The sequence below is a fragment of the Lithobates pipiens genome, unplaced genomic scaffold, assembly GCF_037356315.1.
Source record: "Lithobates pipiens isolate NorthernLeopardFrog02 unplaced genomic scaffold, aLitPip1_a1.2 Scaffold_3, whole genome shotgun sequence".
Classification (NCBI taxonomy): domain Eukaryota; kingdom Metazoa; phylum Chordata; class Amphibia; order Anura; family Ranidae; genus Lithobates; species Lithobates pipiens.
Window position 1 is genome coordinate 117,757,078 of NW_027507790.1, and position 16,468 is coordinate 117,773,545.

General features: G+C 43.4%; 1 protein-coding gene across 2 annotated transcripts in view; it reads right to left on the reverse strand.

Moving 5' to 3' along the window:
- Positions 1–16,468, reverse strand: part of HSD17B4 (hydroxysteroid 17-beta dehydrogenase 4) — a 429,215-nt gene that overhangs the window by 180,078 nt on the left and 232,669 nt on the right. For both annotated transcript variants that reach the window (XM_077462215.1, XM_077462216.1), the window contains exon 12: positions 12,492–12,595. In XM_077462215.1, the coding sequence (XP_077318341.1) occupies positions 12,492–12,595 (104 nt within the window). The remainder of the gene's footprint in view (positions 1–12,491; positions 12,596–16,468) is intronic.

Sequence of the window (16,468 nt, forward strand, 5' to 3'; positions counted from 1 at the left end):
TAAGAAGCCCATTTTCACACAAGTTACCATCAGCAAACAAAGACCATTTCAAGTCTATATACAGTACAGGCAGTAATGTTAGGGCAGGAAAAAAGAAGCAAATGAAAAAACAAAGAAAGAGGTACAGTCAAGTGTTGGAATGCATTTTTTTTTTTGAAGAGGACCCCAAACCCGCAGCAATAATTCTGAACAGTGCTTGGTTGATAGCCCACTGGATCACCCACTCCTTCCTATTGGCCATTATATAATATAGGTGAGTATCCCGAACTAATAGAGAAGAATCAGGTGTGGGCAGACAATAGGTCTTATTAAAGTCGAACTAAAGGCAAAAAGTTTTCTGCAACCTTGGATAGCGTGGGGAGGGACTACAACACCTGTCAGTTTGTATTGCTGTCTGTACCTCCATTAGGGACATTCACCCTATTAGTTATTTTTACCATTAGCATTGAAAGTTAAAGTATAAGAAAATCAGAAATTTTGGGTTGTCCCAAGAAAAGTAATATTAAGGACACTTCCTATTTTGGCTGAGACCGGAAGTGAAGGGAAAATCTTTCCAACGGGGCAGATGGCAAAAAATAAATCAACAGGGGTTTTAACCCCCCCCCACCCCCCCCCCCCCCCCCCTGTTCTATCCAAAATAAAAAAAACATTTTGCCCATATTTCTACTTCATTTAATTTTAGAGGCATCCATAGTACGCTTAACCACTTCCCGACCGCCGCACGACGATGTACGTCGACAGAATGGCACGGGCAGGCATATGGGCGTACCTGTACGTCCCTGCCTTCCCGCGGGTGGGGGGCCCGATCGGGCCCCCCCCCCGGTGCCTGCGGCGGTCGGTAATCGTTCGGGAGCGATCCGGGATGAGGGGGCGGCCATTCATTCATGGCCACCCCCTCGCGATCGCTCCCGACGAATGAAATGGCAGCGTGACATCACTTCCTCTCCTGTAATGTAAACACAGGAGAGGAAGTGATGTAATCTCTCCTCGTGTCGGTCTTTTTCGTTCCGACACCGAGGAGAGAGGATCGGTGAGTTGCACCCAACACTACACTTACGGTAGAACACGCCAGGCACACTTTTCACCCCCCGATCACATCCCAATCACCCCCCAATCACCCCTGCCCCCCCCAGTCACAGTGACACCAATTGCATTTTTTTGCATTGGTGTCATTTGTGACTGTAATAACTGTTAGGGCAGTTAGGGTTAGCCCCCTTTAGCTCTAGGGTGCCCCCCTAACCCCCCCAATAAAGGTTTAACCCCGTGATCACCCCCCGTCGCCAGTGTCACTAATAAGCGATCGTTTTTCTGATCGCTGTATTAGTGTCACAGGTGAGGCTAGTTAGGCAGGTAAGTATTTAGGTTCGCCGCAGCTTTTTATAGCGTCAGGGACCCCCATATACTACCGCATAGCCCCCTGATTGCCCCCCAGTTAACCCTTTCACCAGTGATCACCATATAACTGTTACAGGTGACGCTGGTTGGTTAGTTATTTTTTTTTTGTTTCAGGGCAACCGCCATTTATTACCTAATAAAGGTTTAACCCCCTGATCACCCGGTGGGTGATATAAGTTTGAGGGTCAGATAAGGTCTGCGTCGCCCCAGGCAGCGTCAGGTTAGTGCCAGTACCGCTAACACCCACGCGCAAAGCATACACCTCCCTTAGTAATATAGTATCTGATCAGATCTATATTAGCGTTGCCAGCATTTTAGGTTTCCCAAAACGCATTGTTAGCGGGATCAGCCCAGATACCTGCTAGCACCTGCGTTTAGCCCCTCCGCCAAGCCCAGCCCAGCCCACCCAAGTGCAGTATCGATCGATCACTGTCACTTACAAAACACAACACACATAACTGCAGCGTTCGCAGAGTCAGGCTTGATCCCTGCGATCGCTAACAGTTTTTTTTGTAGCGTTTTGAAACAGTCGCTGACAGGCTAGGTGCTTTTTTACCTGTGAGTCTCACTAGTGTACCCCTAAATTTAGAGCCCAAAATGGCAAAGCGAAGGTACACTAGTGAAGAGGCCTACACGTTTATGTGCATGACAGATAGTGAAGAGGACGTCACTCATCTGTCAGATTCAGGCTCAGAATACGATCCTGTAGAGGACAGCGGCTCCATGACAGATAGCTCTGACGACGGAGATGAGGCCCCTGTTAAGAACAGGTGTGCCCAATCCCGAATGTATTCTGTTGTTCAGGTGCAGAAACCGCAGGTCACTCGTATGGAGCAGAGACGTACTAGAGCCGCTCATCCTTCTGGTGAACTGGCAAGCACCAGCGGCCTAGTACACCCTGGACCTACATCCAGCACTGCAGTAACACGTGGCGACGTGGCGAGTCCCATAAGTGCAGTTTAAGCTGGCGAGGTGGCAAGCACAAGTAGTGTCCCGCTGCCACCAAGAAGAAGACAAAGACAGGCCCGTCGTACCCATAGTGCCCTTCCTGCAGAATTCGCCAATCCTATTTGGGTGCCCACATCTTCTGCAGAACCTGTACTTCCCCCATTCACTGGCCAACCTGGCATTAACGTGGAAACAGTTGATTTTACGACACTTGACTTTTACTCACTGTTTTTCACCGAAGATCTCTTAGATCTATTGTGGACCAAACCAATTTGTACGCTGGTCAACACATCGCCACTATTCCCCAGTCCGCCCTTGCCAAACATTGGAAACCAGTTACGGTTTCCGAATTTAAAATCTTTCTGGGCCTCTCCCTCAACATGGGCATAACCAAAAAGAGTGAGTTGCGGTCATATTGGTCCACTGACCCAATTCACCATATGCGCGTGTTCTCTGCTTCCATGTCCAGGGCACAATACGAGATGATTTTGCGGTTTATGCACTTCAGCGACAATGAACTCTGTCGTCCTCGTGGAGACCCTGAATACGATCGGCTCTACAAAATTCGGCCCCTCATAAACCACTTCAACCAACGTTTTGCAGACTTGTTTACTCCCAATCAAGTTGTCTGCGTTGAGGAGTCCCTGATTAAGTTTTCTGGTCGCTTGTCATTCCAACAATACGTCCCCAACAAGCGTTCCAGATACGGGGTCAAGATGTATAAGCTCTGTGACAGGGCCACAGGCTATACACGTAGTTTCATGGTTTATGAGGGTAAAGATAGTCACGTAGAGCCAGAGAACTGCCCTGACTACATAGGAAGCGCTGGCAAGATAGTGTGGGACATGGTGTCACCCTTATTCGGAAAGGGGTACCACTTGTACGTGGATAATTATTACACAAGCGTGCCACTGTTAAGTCACTTGTTTGATCAGCAGATTGGAGCATGTGGCACCGTGCGACCTAATCGCCGGGGCTTTCCCCAGCGGCTTGTAGAGTCCCGTCTTAGGCTGGGGGAGAGAGCCTGCTTGCGCAGTAATAATTTGCTTGCTATGAAGTGGAGGGATAATAAGAATGTTTTCGTTCTTACCTCCCTTCATGCAGACACGACGGTCCAAATTCCTACGGCGACTGGTATTGTGGAGAAACCCCTCTGTGTCCACAAATATAACCTTAACATGGGAGGGGTGGACCTCAATGACCAGTTGTTGGCGCCGTATCTAGTTGCCCGTAAGGCCAGACGCTGGTACAAAAAAGTGTCTGTTTATTTATTCCAATTGGCTATACTGAATGCTTATGTACTACACAGCTTCAGGACGGACTGGATCCTTCCTTAAATTCCAGGAGGATATCGTCAGAGCCCTTCTGTATCCAGACGGTGCTCCACCTCACCTTCCCCTACCAGATGCAGTAAGCCGGCTGCATGAGAGGCATTATTCTTATGTCATCCCGAGTACCCCTACCCAACGAGCCCCCCAAAGAAAATGTCGTGTCTGCAGAAAGCGCGGATATAGGCGTGACACCCGTCATTATTGTCCCCGCTGTCCTGACAATCCTGGTCTTTGCATTGGTGAATGTTTTGAACGCTACCATTCACTAGTTGAGTATTAGCGTAGGGTACAGCATTGCACAGGCTAGGCACACGTTCACAGGGTCTCCCAAGATGCCATCGCATTTTGAGAGACCCAAACCGCTGGAACCGTTACAGCAGAAGTGTTAAAGTTACATAAAAAAGTGTTTAAAAAAATAAAAATAAATAAAAAAACCAAAAAAACAAAAAAAATATAAAATAAAAAAACCAAAAATAGTTGCCGTTTTATTGTTCTCTCTCTCTCTATTCTCTCTCTATTGTTCTCCTCCTTTGTACTGTATTCTATTCTGCAATGTTTTATTGTTAACCATTTTTTGTTTTCAGGTACGCCATTCAGCTGTAGCGTGGATTTATTTATCTTGACAGCAACAGCATTTGCTCCCACGATACGTAAAGCCACGACTCCAGCGCTGTCGGAGGTGATTTCACCACCACAGTTAAAAAAGAGCATATATGCCGAAGCATGGGGGCATAAGGGGTGGAGGAGCGATCTGCTCCTACCTTTTGCGGGAGGATGCCCCCATGCTTCGGCATATATATATATTAGGCACAGATTGTGTTAAATGTGTTATTTTTTGCTATTTTTTTTTTGTATTTGCTTTGCAGGTATGGTACGTCTTACTGTTATACTGTAATGTTACTTTGTTTTATTGTTAACCATCATTTGCTTAGCAGGTACGCCATTCAGTTGCAGCGCGGATTTATTTATCTTGACAGCAACAGCGTTTGCTCCCACGATACATAAAGCCGCGACTCCAGCACTGTCGGGGGTGATTTCACCACCACAGTTAAAAAAGAGCATATATGCCGAAGCATGGGGGCATAAGGGGTGGAGGAGCGATCTGCTCCTACCTTTTGCGGGAGGATGCCCCCATGCTTCGGCATATATAAATGGTGCATGTATGCCCACCATTAAAAGTGGGTGGATGAAGGGTGGTATCTAATGGTGGGCATACCCACCGATCAATATTTTTTTTTCGTTCAGCCCACAGGCTGCATGAAAAAAAAATTACAATATATACATTATTATTTTATTTTTATTTTTTTTTGCACAAAGTTGTCATTAAATGATATATTGCTCAAACATGCCATGGTTATATGTAAAATTACACCCCAAAATACATTCTGTTGCTTCTCCTGAGTACGGGGATACCACAAGTGTGAGACCTTTTGGGAGCCTAACCGCGTACGGTACCCCAAAATCCAAGCACCACCTTCAGGATTTCTAAGGGTGTAAATTTTTGATTTCATTCCTCACTGCCTATCACAGTTTCGGAGGCCATGGAATGCCCAGATAGCACAAAATCCCCCCAAGTGACCCCATTTTGGAAAGGAGACACCCCAAGCTATTTGCCGAGCGGTATGGTTAGTATTTTGCAGACCTTCATTTTTGTCAAAGTTTTGAAAATTGAAAAAAAAGAAAAAATATACATTATTTTTTTTTTCTTCATTTTCAAAAACAAATGAGAGCTGCAAAATACTCACCATGCCTCTCGGCAAATAGCTTGGGGTGTCTACTTTCCAAAATGGGGTCATTTTGGGGGGTTTTGTGCTATTTTGGCATTTTATGGCCTTCAAAACTGTGATAGGTAGTGAGGTGTGAAATCAAAAATTTACACCCTTAGAAATCCTGAAGGCGGTTCTTGGTTTTCGGGGCCCCGTACGCGACTAGGCTCCCAAAAAAGTCCCACACATGTGGTATCCCCGTACTCAGGAGAAGCAGCAGAATTTATTTTGGGGTGTCATTTCACATATGCCCATGGCATGCGTGAGCAATATATCATTTAGTGACAACTTTGTTAAAAAAAAAAAAAAAGTTTGTAATTTTCCCGCAACTTGTGGCAAAATATAAAATATTCCATGGACTCAACATGCCTCTCAGCAAATAGCTTGGGGTGTCTACTTTCTAAAATGGGGTCATTTGTGGGGGTTTTGTGCCATCTTGGCATTTTATGGCCTTCAAAACTGTGATAGGTAGTGAGGAGTAAAATGACATATGTATGCCCTTAGAAATCCTGAAGGCGGTGCTTGGCTTTCGGGGCCCCGTACGCGGCTAGGCTTCCAAAAAGTCGACCACATGTGGTATCCCCGTACTCAGGAGAAGCAGCAGAATGTATTTTGGGGTACAATTCCACATATAACCATGGCATGTGTGAGCAACATATCATTTAGTGACAACTTTGTGTAAAAAAAAAAAAAAAAAAAAACATTTTTTTGTCATTATTCAATCGCTTGCGGCAAAAAAATAAAATATTCAATGGGCTCAACATGCCTCTTATCAATTTCCTTAGGGTGTCTACTTTCCAAAATGGGGTCATTTGGGGGGGTTTTGTACTGCCCTGCCATTTTAGCACCTCAAGAAATGAGATAGGCAGTCATAAACTAAAAGCTGCGTAAATTCCAGAAAATGTACCTTAGTTTGTAGATGTGACAACTTTTGCACAAACCAATAAATATACAGTTATTGACTTTTTTTTTACCAAAGACATGTGGCTGAATACATTTTGCCCTAAATCTATGACTAAAATTGAGTTTATTGGATTTTTCTAATAACAAAAAGTAGAAAATATAATTTTTTTTCAAAATTTGCGGTCTTTTTACGTTTATATCGCAAAAAATAAAAATCGCAGAATCAGTCAAATACCTTTAAAAGAAAGCTCTATTTGTGGGAAGAAAAGGACGCAAATTTCGTTTGGGTACAACATTGCATGACCGCGCAATTACCAGTTAAAGCAGCGCAGTGCCAAATTGTAAAAAGACCTCTGGTCATTTACCAGCAAAATGGTCCGGTCTGAAAGTGGTTAAAACAAACAACTGTAAGCAACTGATACACAGCTCAGAGAGTTTATCAATTTTAAAGTCCATCTTTGGGGAAACCAAAAATCATTCCTTGTAGTGGGGCTGCACCCACACTGAAAAGGTTAAATTCTCATTTACGTCTAGGGTACCGGAAAAAGCACTTTTACATGATCTGTGCAACAACCGCTGCGTGTGTTCCTCTACACTCTGGCTTGTGAACTGTCCCCTCCATAGTATTAAATATCAGAGGACCTGCAACCACTAGAGCATTGGGGGGAAGGCTGTGGTGACCAGTCGTACCGGGTGGAGGGTGCCCGTGGGAGCAGATGATCAAGCAAATAAAACCGATAATTTTTTTCAATACCCTAGACCTAAATGAACATTTAATCCTTGCCATTCAAAAGCAGCCCCCCTGCAAAGGAGGAGTTTTGTTTTCCCTGCAGTTAAACTCTTAGGGCCGGTTCACACAGCGAGGCGAGGCGAGGCGACACGGCTCGCCTCGCCTCGCTCCCGCAAGTCGCCCCCATTCAGTACTATGGAACCGTTCTGAGAGGAGCGACTCGAGTCGCTCCGACTCAGAAAAAAGGTTCCTGTACTACTTCGGGGCGACTTCGGGGGCGACTTGCATTGACTTCTATACAGAAGTCCTCTGCAAGTCGCCGCTGAGCTCCCCGCAGGTCGCGGCGAGGTAAGTCGGAGACGCCTCGCCGCGCATTGCTGTGTGAACCGGCCCTTAGCCCCTGTACACACGGTCGGAGATTCCGACAACCAAATCCGTCGGATTTTGTCCGAAACTGTTGCATACACACGGTCGGACAAAGTTGTCGCAAAATCCGACGTGATGACGTTATTTCGTTACGACAGGACTACGTTCACGCTAGTAGCCAATAGCTTTGGGGTGGGAATTTGATCTTAAAGCGGGAGTCCGCCGGGAGTTCCGCCGTTTTTTTTTTTTTTTAAAGCCAGCAGCTACAAATACTGCAGCTGCTGACTTTTAAAATAGTGACACTTACCTGCCCAGTGTGCCCTCGATGTCGGCACCCGAAGCCGATCTCTCGATCGTCTCTCGGGTGCTGCCGCCGCCATCTTGGGTATGGGAATCAGGAAGTGGAGCCTTTCGGCTTCATTTCCAGGTTCCCTACTGCGCATGCGTGAGTCGCGCTGCGCAATAAGGATGGTCCCCGCTGTCTCTGGGATCCGTGTGTTTCCCAGCAGACAGCGGGGGACTTTCGGAAAGGGGCGTAGATTCTGCGGAAAGGGGCGTACCTTCTGCAGAATCTACGCCGGAAGTGGGTGCAGATACCTGTACTGTACAGGTACCTGCACCCCCCTCCCCCCTGAAAGGTGCCAATTGTGGCGCCAGAGGGGGGGATTCCAATGAGCGGAAGGTCCACTTTAGGGTGGACCCCCGCTTTAACATGCGTGGCACTTTGTCCGATCGGAATTCTCTACACATGATCGGAGTATGTCCGATCGGAGCATTTTGTCAGAAAATTTTACCAACAAGTTGGAAAACTTGGTCCGTCGGATACTCCGACGGAAACAGTCAGATGTAGACCACACACAGTCGGAATATCCGACAAATCGGTCCGATCGGAATATCCGACCGTGTGTACAAGGGCTTAGGCTTCATGCACGCTGGCTTAAAAATCTCTGCTTCTGCAGGAGTTTTTTATGCCTGTAGAAGCAGCTCAATGTTATCCTATGTGTCCATGCACACTAAGCCCTTGTACACACGGTCGGAGAATCCGTCGGAATGTGTCCTATCGGACCGTGTCGTCGGATAATCCGACTGTGTGCGGTATGCATCGGACTGATTCTGTCCGAATATCCGTCGGACCCAATTTTCCAACATGTTGGAAATATTTCCCGACCAACTGGGCCGGTCGGACATACTCCGATCATGTGTAGCAAATTTTGATCGGACCAAGTGCCACGCATGCTCAGATCAAATTCCTACATCAAAGCTATTGGCTACTAGCCTGAATTTAGTCCCATCGTAACGAAATTACGTCATCACGTTCTGAAAGATCGGATTTTTCGTGTGTATGCAAGAGTTTCGGACACAATCCGTCGGACTAAATCCAACGGACAAAATCCGATGGATTTGGTTGGCAGAATCTCCGACCGTGTGTACAGGGGCTTAGACTACTAGTTTGAGCTCAAAGTTTAGTGGCAGGAAAAAAAAACCCTCTGGTTTGTGTTTGATTGGAGCTTACTGGCAGAAAAAAAAAAGGCAAAAACTCTCCTAAACTTTGTACAAAAAAAAAAAACTTTCTATATGAGTGTTTTTTTTTGTTTTGTTTTTCTGCCAAGGGAACTGGCATTTTTTAAGCCCAGTGTGCATCGAGCCATTGGAGATCATTACTGCAAATGATAGGTTAGTGTTACAAATGACAGTAAGCACCCATGATGCATGCCCCATTTCAGCTGGAATGTACAAACGAGATACAAATAAAGATTGCAAGAAATTACACCCTCGAAGTGACAATTTTTATGTCTTTTGAAGCAATACCTATATAAACTAAAGATTGCCCGTAGTGTTTCGTTTAACAGCCAATTCCACACTATTGTCAATTTACAAATTAAGATAACAAAATCTGTCTACATGCTCCTCCTGGCTTTGAGAACACACATTTATTTGTGCACAGAAGCATGCATTGCATTGAATATATAAAAAAACGCAAGCTTTGAAGCCCCAAAAAACTTCCATCTGACATGCACAAGTTACTGTTGTGCAGAACATATGTCACAGCAATATTCCGATAAAGCACAGCTGAAGACTGGAACAGCAGTTTATACTAGTAGCAGTGAGCTCAATAATTAAGCAAATTTTCTTCCAGGATTCACATACTGGGAGAGGAAATTACTTGGAGGTTGCGAGTCACCTTTATTTACAGAAAAGGATGTCTGTATGAGTTCCTAGCATATTATGCTTCTAAACCTTCAGGGACAGAATGGACCTTTATCAAGAAACCATTCTACCACTAAACAGGAAAAAGAAGAAAAAGAAATAATTAAGATTTTATTTGTAAGACTGAACCTGTGGAGCTCGCTCTGCGAGAATCACATTGAAAAACACTTTCAATAGGACAGGATGCGAGATGCATTGAATCAGTCCCAGGTTTGTTAAGGGCACACAATAAAAAAAGCCTCCTTAAAGGAAAATGACAGTATATTTTCAGTATGTACAAATTAGGAGTTACTACTATGAAGATTTTTGCACGCATAAACTTTGCAGTGCTTTGGAGAATCTCTCCTTTAATTTTTGTATACATCATCATAAACTGCCTAGCTATCCTATTTTGGTCCCTTTGCTCGCCTTATTTCATAAAGCCATGTGTTACGTGCATTTAAAAAGCAAGCTTTTAGAAGGCATTTGCAAAGCTTTCAGCAAGCTTTTAAAGTACCATTCAGCACTACTTGAAGCTTGAGCGCCTACTAAAGCTTGCTAGCAGCTTGTTTAAAGTGACAATCTGCACTCCCTTCAAGATGTGTGTATAATATTTCCAAAGAGGATCTGAAGGGCACTTTAAAGGCTGCTTGAAACTTGCAGAAATTTCTGCAAAAGCTTTCTGAATGTTTCATACAAGCTTGCCATTTACACTGCTCCTATACAAGCTGAAACCCCATGTGAAACAGGCCTTTAAAAAATGTGTAGTGTTTGCTTTGCTTGATGTGGAGTCTGGGAGGTGATGAAACTTGTCAGCTTCTTCTATTAAAGTCTATGGTAACGCCCCATAGGAACCTAAAGGCAGGGTTGATCTCCACTTTAAAGTGGAACTTAAGTCAATTTTACATCTTTCAATCTATTCAATCTTCTGCCCTTGTTGTTTTAACTTTGGATAGCAAAACTTTTTCTGCCAGTAAATACCTTATACAGCCCACTTCCTGTTTGTCTGAAAAAAAAGCCTAGGCTTATGACATCATGCATAGCTCTCTCTCACTCCTGTGAGTTTGTCAGGAAGGAAGGGGGGGGGGGGGGGGGGGGTGATTCATAAGATGGCCAATGAGAGCTGCAGAACTGGGGGCGTGCCTCTGTGCGTCTTTGTAAATCCAGGAAATGAGCAGGAAGAAGCTTCAGCAGATAACAGTTAACATGGATGCAGCCAGATTCAGTGGAGGGAGATTTCTGCAGCATATTTGGCAAGTGCGGAATCACAGTATATATAAAATATGTAAAGTGGTTGGGGGAAGCTTCTGAATGACAAATATGTCATCACAAATTATGTCAGCAGACTGCAGTTCCTCTTTAACTGAGCTTCCAGCAGGCTTCAGCAGGCTTACTAAAAGCTTCAAGTAGTGCTGAAGCCTGGTATCAGCTTGAATAATCCTCACTCCCATGAGGATCTGTGTTCGACAATTAAAAACTAGAGCTGAGCGGTACTATAAAAGCTTCAACAAAGCTTGCTGAAAGCTGTGCAAATGCTATGTCAAAGCTTGCTGTTAACACTGCTCCTATACAAGCTGAAGCCTGTGTAAAATAGGCCTTAAAAAACGTGTAGCGCTTGCATTGCTTCTAGTCACTGTGCGGCAAAAACAATGCTATATGTGGAGTCTGGGAGTCATGTCAACTCCTTCCATTCAAGTCTAAGGAAACGCGCCATAAACCTGCCTGTAGCATTTGCCACACATTTATCACTCCTTTCCTTTACAACGTGTTTGACAAGTGTTTCTAAAAGATCAGCGAGGTGGGAAAAAATAAATATTTCTCCCTAAATGGAAAAAAGAAGAAAATCACTTGGAGAGCATTTGGGGTGTTCCGTTTAATGCACTAGCAATTTTAACTACGGTAGTCAAAAATGCATGTTAACATTAGGCACGTTGATTCACTTTAGTGTCTGTGTTAGCTTTTTTTTCCAAGTGTCAAATTAGTCTTATATAGTTAGCTAGAGTTCAGCTTCAATTTGTTAGGGTCAATCTATATCTGCTAGTTGCTGTCTAAAAGGTGTCCGTTTCTCTTTTATCCAGAATGGAGACTGGTGAAGACAAGAAGTGTGTTACGGGTAAAATGCTATATATTAAAAATTTTGGCTTTGGGTTTTAATACTGCTTTAATGTCTGGTGCAAATGCACATTTGCGGTTTTTAAAACTTTTTGCATTGATACATGTCCCCTGGGGCAGGACCCAGGTCCCCAAACACTTTTTATGACAATACCATGCATATAAGCCTTTACAATTAGCACTTGATTATTCATGTTCGTGTCCCATAGACTTTAACGGTGTTTGAACAAATTTTTTGTCCGTTCGCATGTTCTGGATGCGAACAGAATCGGGGGGTGTTTGGCTCATCCCTAGTGGACACCTTTGCATGCCATTCTCACACAGAAAAAAACATTTTATAAAACAAGCACTACCATATTTCTAGGAAAGCATTTCACATTAGCAGTTTTTGAAGGATTTAAAAAAAATAAAAAAATAAAAATAAAAATGTACTTTGCTTTTTTGAACCAAAAAGAAAACGATTTTCAGTTGTGAATAAATAAATTTGGCTTCACACTGGTTTGCTGAGATTTATAAAGTTAGCCAAAATTCTGGTTAGCCTTTAGCCAATTTATGAAAGCTTTATGCATACATTATATATAGAGAACTTGTTATCAAGAGTTGTGATCAAAATAAGAAGCAAGAATGAAAACGAAGGTCAAGATACTGAGTGTCTTGGAGAACTCCAGCAAGAAAATGAAAAGGCAGCGCATTGACAAAGTAACACACTGAATATTTATTACAGGAAGAATGAAAAATTGGAAATATACTTACTGGGTCAATACCAGAAGATGAGGATTTCTGACTTGTGGGATTCATAGAAATTCCTTTTCCCGAGTCAATGTTTGACAAAACTTCATACAGTGTGCCAGTGGACTCTATCATTAAGAAAAAAATAATAAACGTGAAAAAACTACATAGTAAAAAAAGGGGACACTCATTCCCTTTACAGTATGTCAAAGAAATAACAATTTGCATAGATCTTGGTGGTGGTGTCAGCACATTTTAGTATTTTGGCCAGAGGAGCTCAGATTCCAGAAGTGTATGCAAACAAGAGTTTAAGTTTACATAAGGAAGGTTTGGTGTTAGGTTTAGGTTACAAGGAGAGATTAGTGTCAGAATTCTGGTTATGAACATAAGGAATGTTATTGTGAAAAGGACTGGGGCCTAAGACAATACTACTAGTCCCAACTTTCCAGCACCAAAAGACAACTGACTACTTTATACTGTACTTTATCCTACACTGGAAGTCAGCGGGCAGGCAGAGTGGGTGAGAGAAGGTGGAGCGCGGGTCCTGGCACAGTGAGAGTCATTGCAGGGTGCAGTGGAGGAAGGAAAGCTTATGATGCAGGGGGTGTGGGCCGCAGCCATCAATCAGTATCGATGACCCAGGCCATCAGATTCATTAACATAAGTGACGGCCTGAGTATGCGACTGAGAATTTACACTGCAACGCCCATCTTGGTTCACCCTGCACTCAGCCTCAGTAGCCTGCAGACACCTTGTTACACCCAGGCCATATACAATATGGTATATGGGCTGGGTGTAACAAGATGTCTGCTGATGCATTCTGACTAGGCTTACTGAGGCAGAGTGCAGGGTGTATCAAGATGGGCATTAGAGTGTACAGCTCACTTATCGAATTTATTTTAGTGCTGCATTATTTTCAGTACCACTGCCTACCAAACAGTTTCACCTATCATTGCCCATAAGTGCCGCCCATAAGTGCCAGCCATGAGTGCCGCATATCAGTGTCCTTCAGTGTCCTTCAGTCAGTGCCACCTATCAGTGCTGCAAATCAGTGCCCATCAGTCAGTGTCACATACCAGTGCCACCTATCAGTGCCCACAAGTGCCACCCAGTGCTGCAAATCAGTGCCCAGTGTCACCTATTAGTGCCCATAAGTGCCAGCCATCAGTGCTGCAAACCAGTGCCCGTCAGTGCGACCTATCAGTCCTGCATATCACTGCCAGCCATTAGTGCTGCAAATCAGTGCCACCTATTAGTGCTCATCAGCGCTGTTGCATATTAGGGCCTCCTCATCAGCGCCACTCCCAGTTACAGTTCTTCATAATTATAAAGAAGATATTTTTAGTCTGTAATGTGCTTTGAAAGCTATATATATATATATATATATATATATATATATATATATATATATATATATATATATATATATATATATATATATATATATATATATATATATATGGGACGTATCAGATATTAAACTGATAAGGACAGATATTACAAATTTTTAGGATTTACAAAACGCAAGAGGAAAGCAAAAAAAAAGATTTACATTTCCTCATTACCACATGGAGTTACTTCCTCACCACATAGCACTTACTGCTGCTGTGGATATTATCTTTATATTATGTTATACCGTTTAGCTAGGTTACCATGGGAGAGTTTCTGCAATAAGATAAAGCAAGTTATTCAGGGCCAAGTTGCTTCTATTTTGAGACATATCCTGCCATATAGCCAACGCAAATGAATAATACCAATTAGCTCACAACTATTTACGAATAATCATTCACAAGCTGCTCCGGTTTCAGCTAATTTACAAATAAATTACACAGTTTAAACGCATAGTGGCACAAGCATTCACAGTACATTTAAAAGCTACAAAAACATGGAATTCATTGAAATGCAACATATCCAGAAACATTTGTTTTTGTGCAATAGCCATTTAATACAGGTCCTGGGTATGCTGAGGTATTCTGAAGGTCTAGATGGTGGAGTATACCTAGATTAGAGCAAGCCTGTCCATTAAAATAGGAGAATAGAGCATAGTTTGGACTACAGGTTTAATCAATGGTACTGTAACTGAAAACTGAGAAAATTAAAATTTTTAGGAAAAAATAGGATTTTTAAAAACAGCTTACCTGTAAAATACTTTTCTTTGATGTACATCAGGGGACACAGAGCCATAGTAATAACTATGTGGGTTATAACGGACCATCAGGTGCTGGACACTGGCATGCCCCATAAGGCCTGAACTTCCCCCATATAACCCCTCCCACCACTGGGAGTCCTTATTTTTGTAGCCAAGCAATATAAGTGTATAAGAAGAAGGGAAGGACCTGTGTCCCCTGATGTAAAGCAAAGAAAATAATTTTACAGGTAAGCCGTTTTAAAAATCCTATTTTCTTTTCTTACATCAGGGGACACAGAGCCATAGTAATAACTATGTGGGATGTCCCATAGCAATAGCAACTGAAGGGGGGGGGGGCAGACCAAAAAAAAACAGGAGGCCAGAGGACTCATACTGCAGCCTGCAGTATATGCTGTGCCCAAAGGCAATATCCTCATGACCTTTAAGATCGATTTGATAAAATCGGATAAACGTATGAACCAAAGACCAAGTCGCAGCCTTACAGATCTGAGCCATAGAGGCCTGATGCACCACCCAAGAGGCACTAATCGCCCTGGATGAGTGCGCTCTTAATATGAGAAGGAAGAATTTTCTTCTTTAAGCTGAAGCTTGAACAATCACTTGACAAATCCATTTGAAACCTATGGATCTTGACGCTGCCTGTCCACATCTTGGACCCTCTGGCAGTACAAACAAAACCTGTGTTTTGCAAACCTGAGCGGTCGCCTTTACATAGACTCTGATCACTCTTCCTACATAAAGAGAATGTAGTGTTTTCTCTTCCCCAGATTAAGGCTCTGGGGAAAAAGGAGGAAGAATAATATCTTGATAAGAATTTAGGATGAGGACATAAAACCACCTCATCCTTATGCATGATGAATTATGGCTCTTACAAGACAAAACCGTTAGTTCCGATACTCTTCTAGCAGAAGAAATGGTAAGCATAAAAGATTATTTTGTCAAAGAACCAAGGTTTAAACGGCTGATTCAGCAAAGCCAATTAGACCAATTTTAAATCTCAAGGATTTAGAGGTGCCTTGATAGGGGGAATAAACTGTGTTACCCCCTGAACAAGCTATGCACCAAGAGTGGGAAGCAAGAGGCCATAGGAACAAAACACTGACAAGGCCTGGATCTGGCTCTTGATAGAAGTCAAGGCCAGCTTAATTTCAGATCCCATATGCAGGAATGAGGAATCCTGCCTATTGATATACTTTCTGTGGTGCCAACCCCTGGATCCACACCAAGAAACTTAAAGAAACCTATGCCTTCCAGAGCCTAAAGTAAGCGATTCTGGAAGCCGGCTTCCTGGCATTAGACAAAGTAGACACTACCAAAGGGGATCACCCATGATATTTATAGAGTGGGATTCAACAGTCAAACCTGTTAGACCTTTTTTTCGTAAGGTAGAATGAACTACCGGACCTTGTGCAAGAAGGTCTGGCTATAATGGCAGAGTCCAAAGAGCTCCTACTGCCATCTTTATGATCTTGGTAAAATAAGATCTTCTGGGACCCACCAGAATTACCACCCTTTGTTCCTGCTTGATCCCGCAGAGAAGGCGCGGAAGTAGCATAACTGGAGTAAACGCATAGAACAGTGAAAAACTGATCCCATGGGAAGACTAAAGTGTCTGTTCCGCCTGCTAGCAAACCCCTTGTTCGACAAAGTTGTCCACCTCGTTAATGAATCTAGAGGCGAATAGGTCCATGTCTGGAATACCCCAAGTGACATATTGCTAGGAAGATCTCGGGGGGAAGAGATCATTCTCCCGGAACTAATTGTTGGCGTCTCAAGTATTGCGCCTGAAAAATTAGAATTGCCGATAGGCAAGGAATGTTGTGTTCTGCCAAAGCTAGAACATTATTCACCT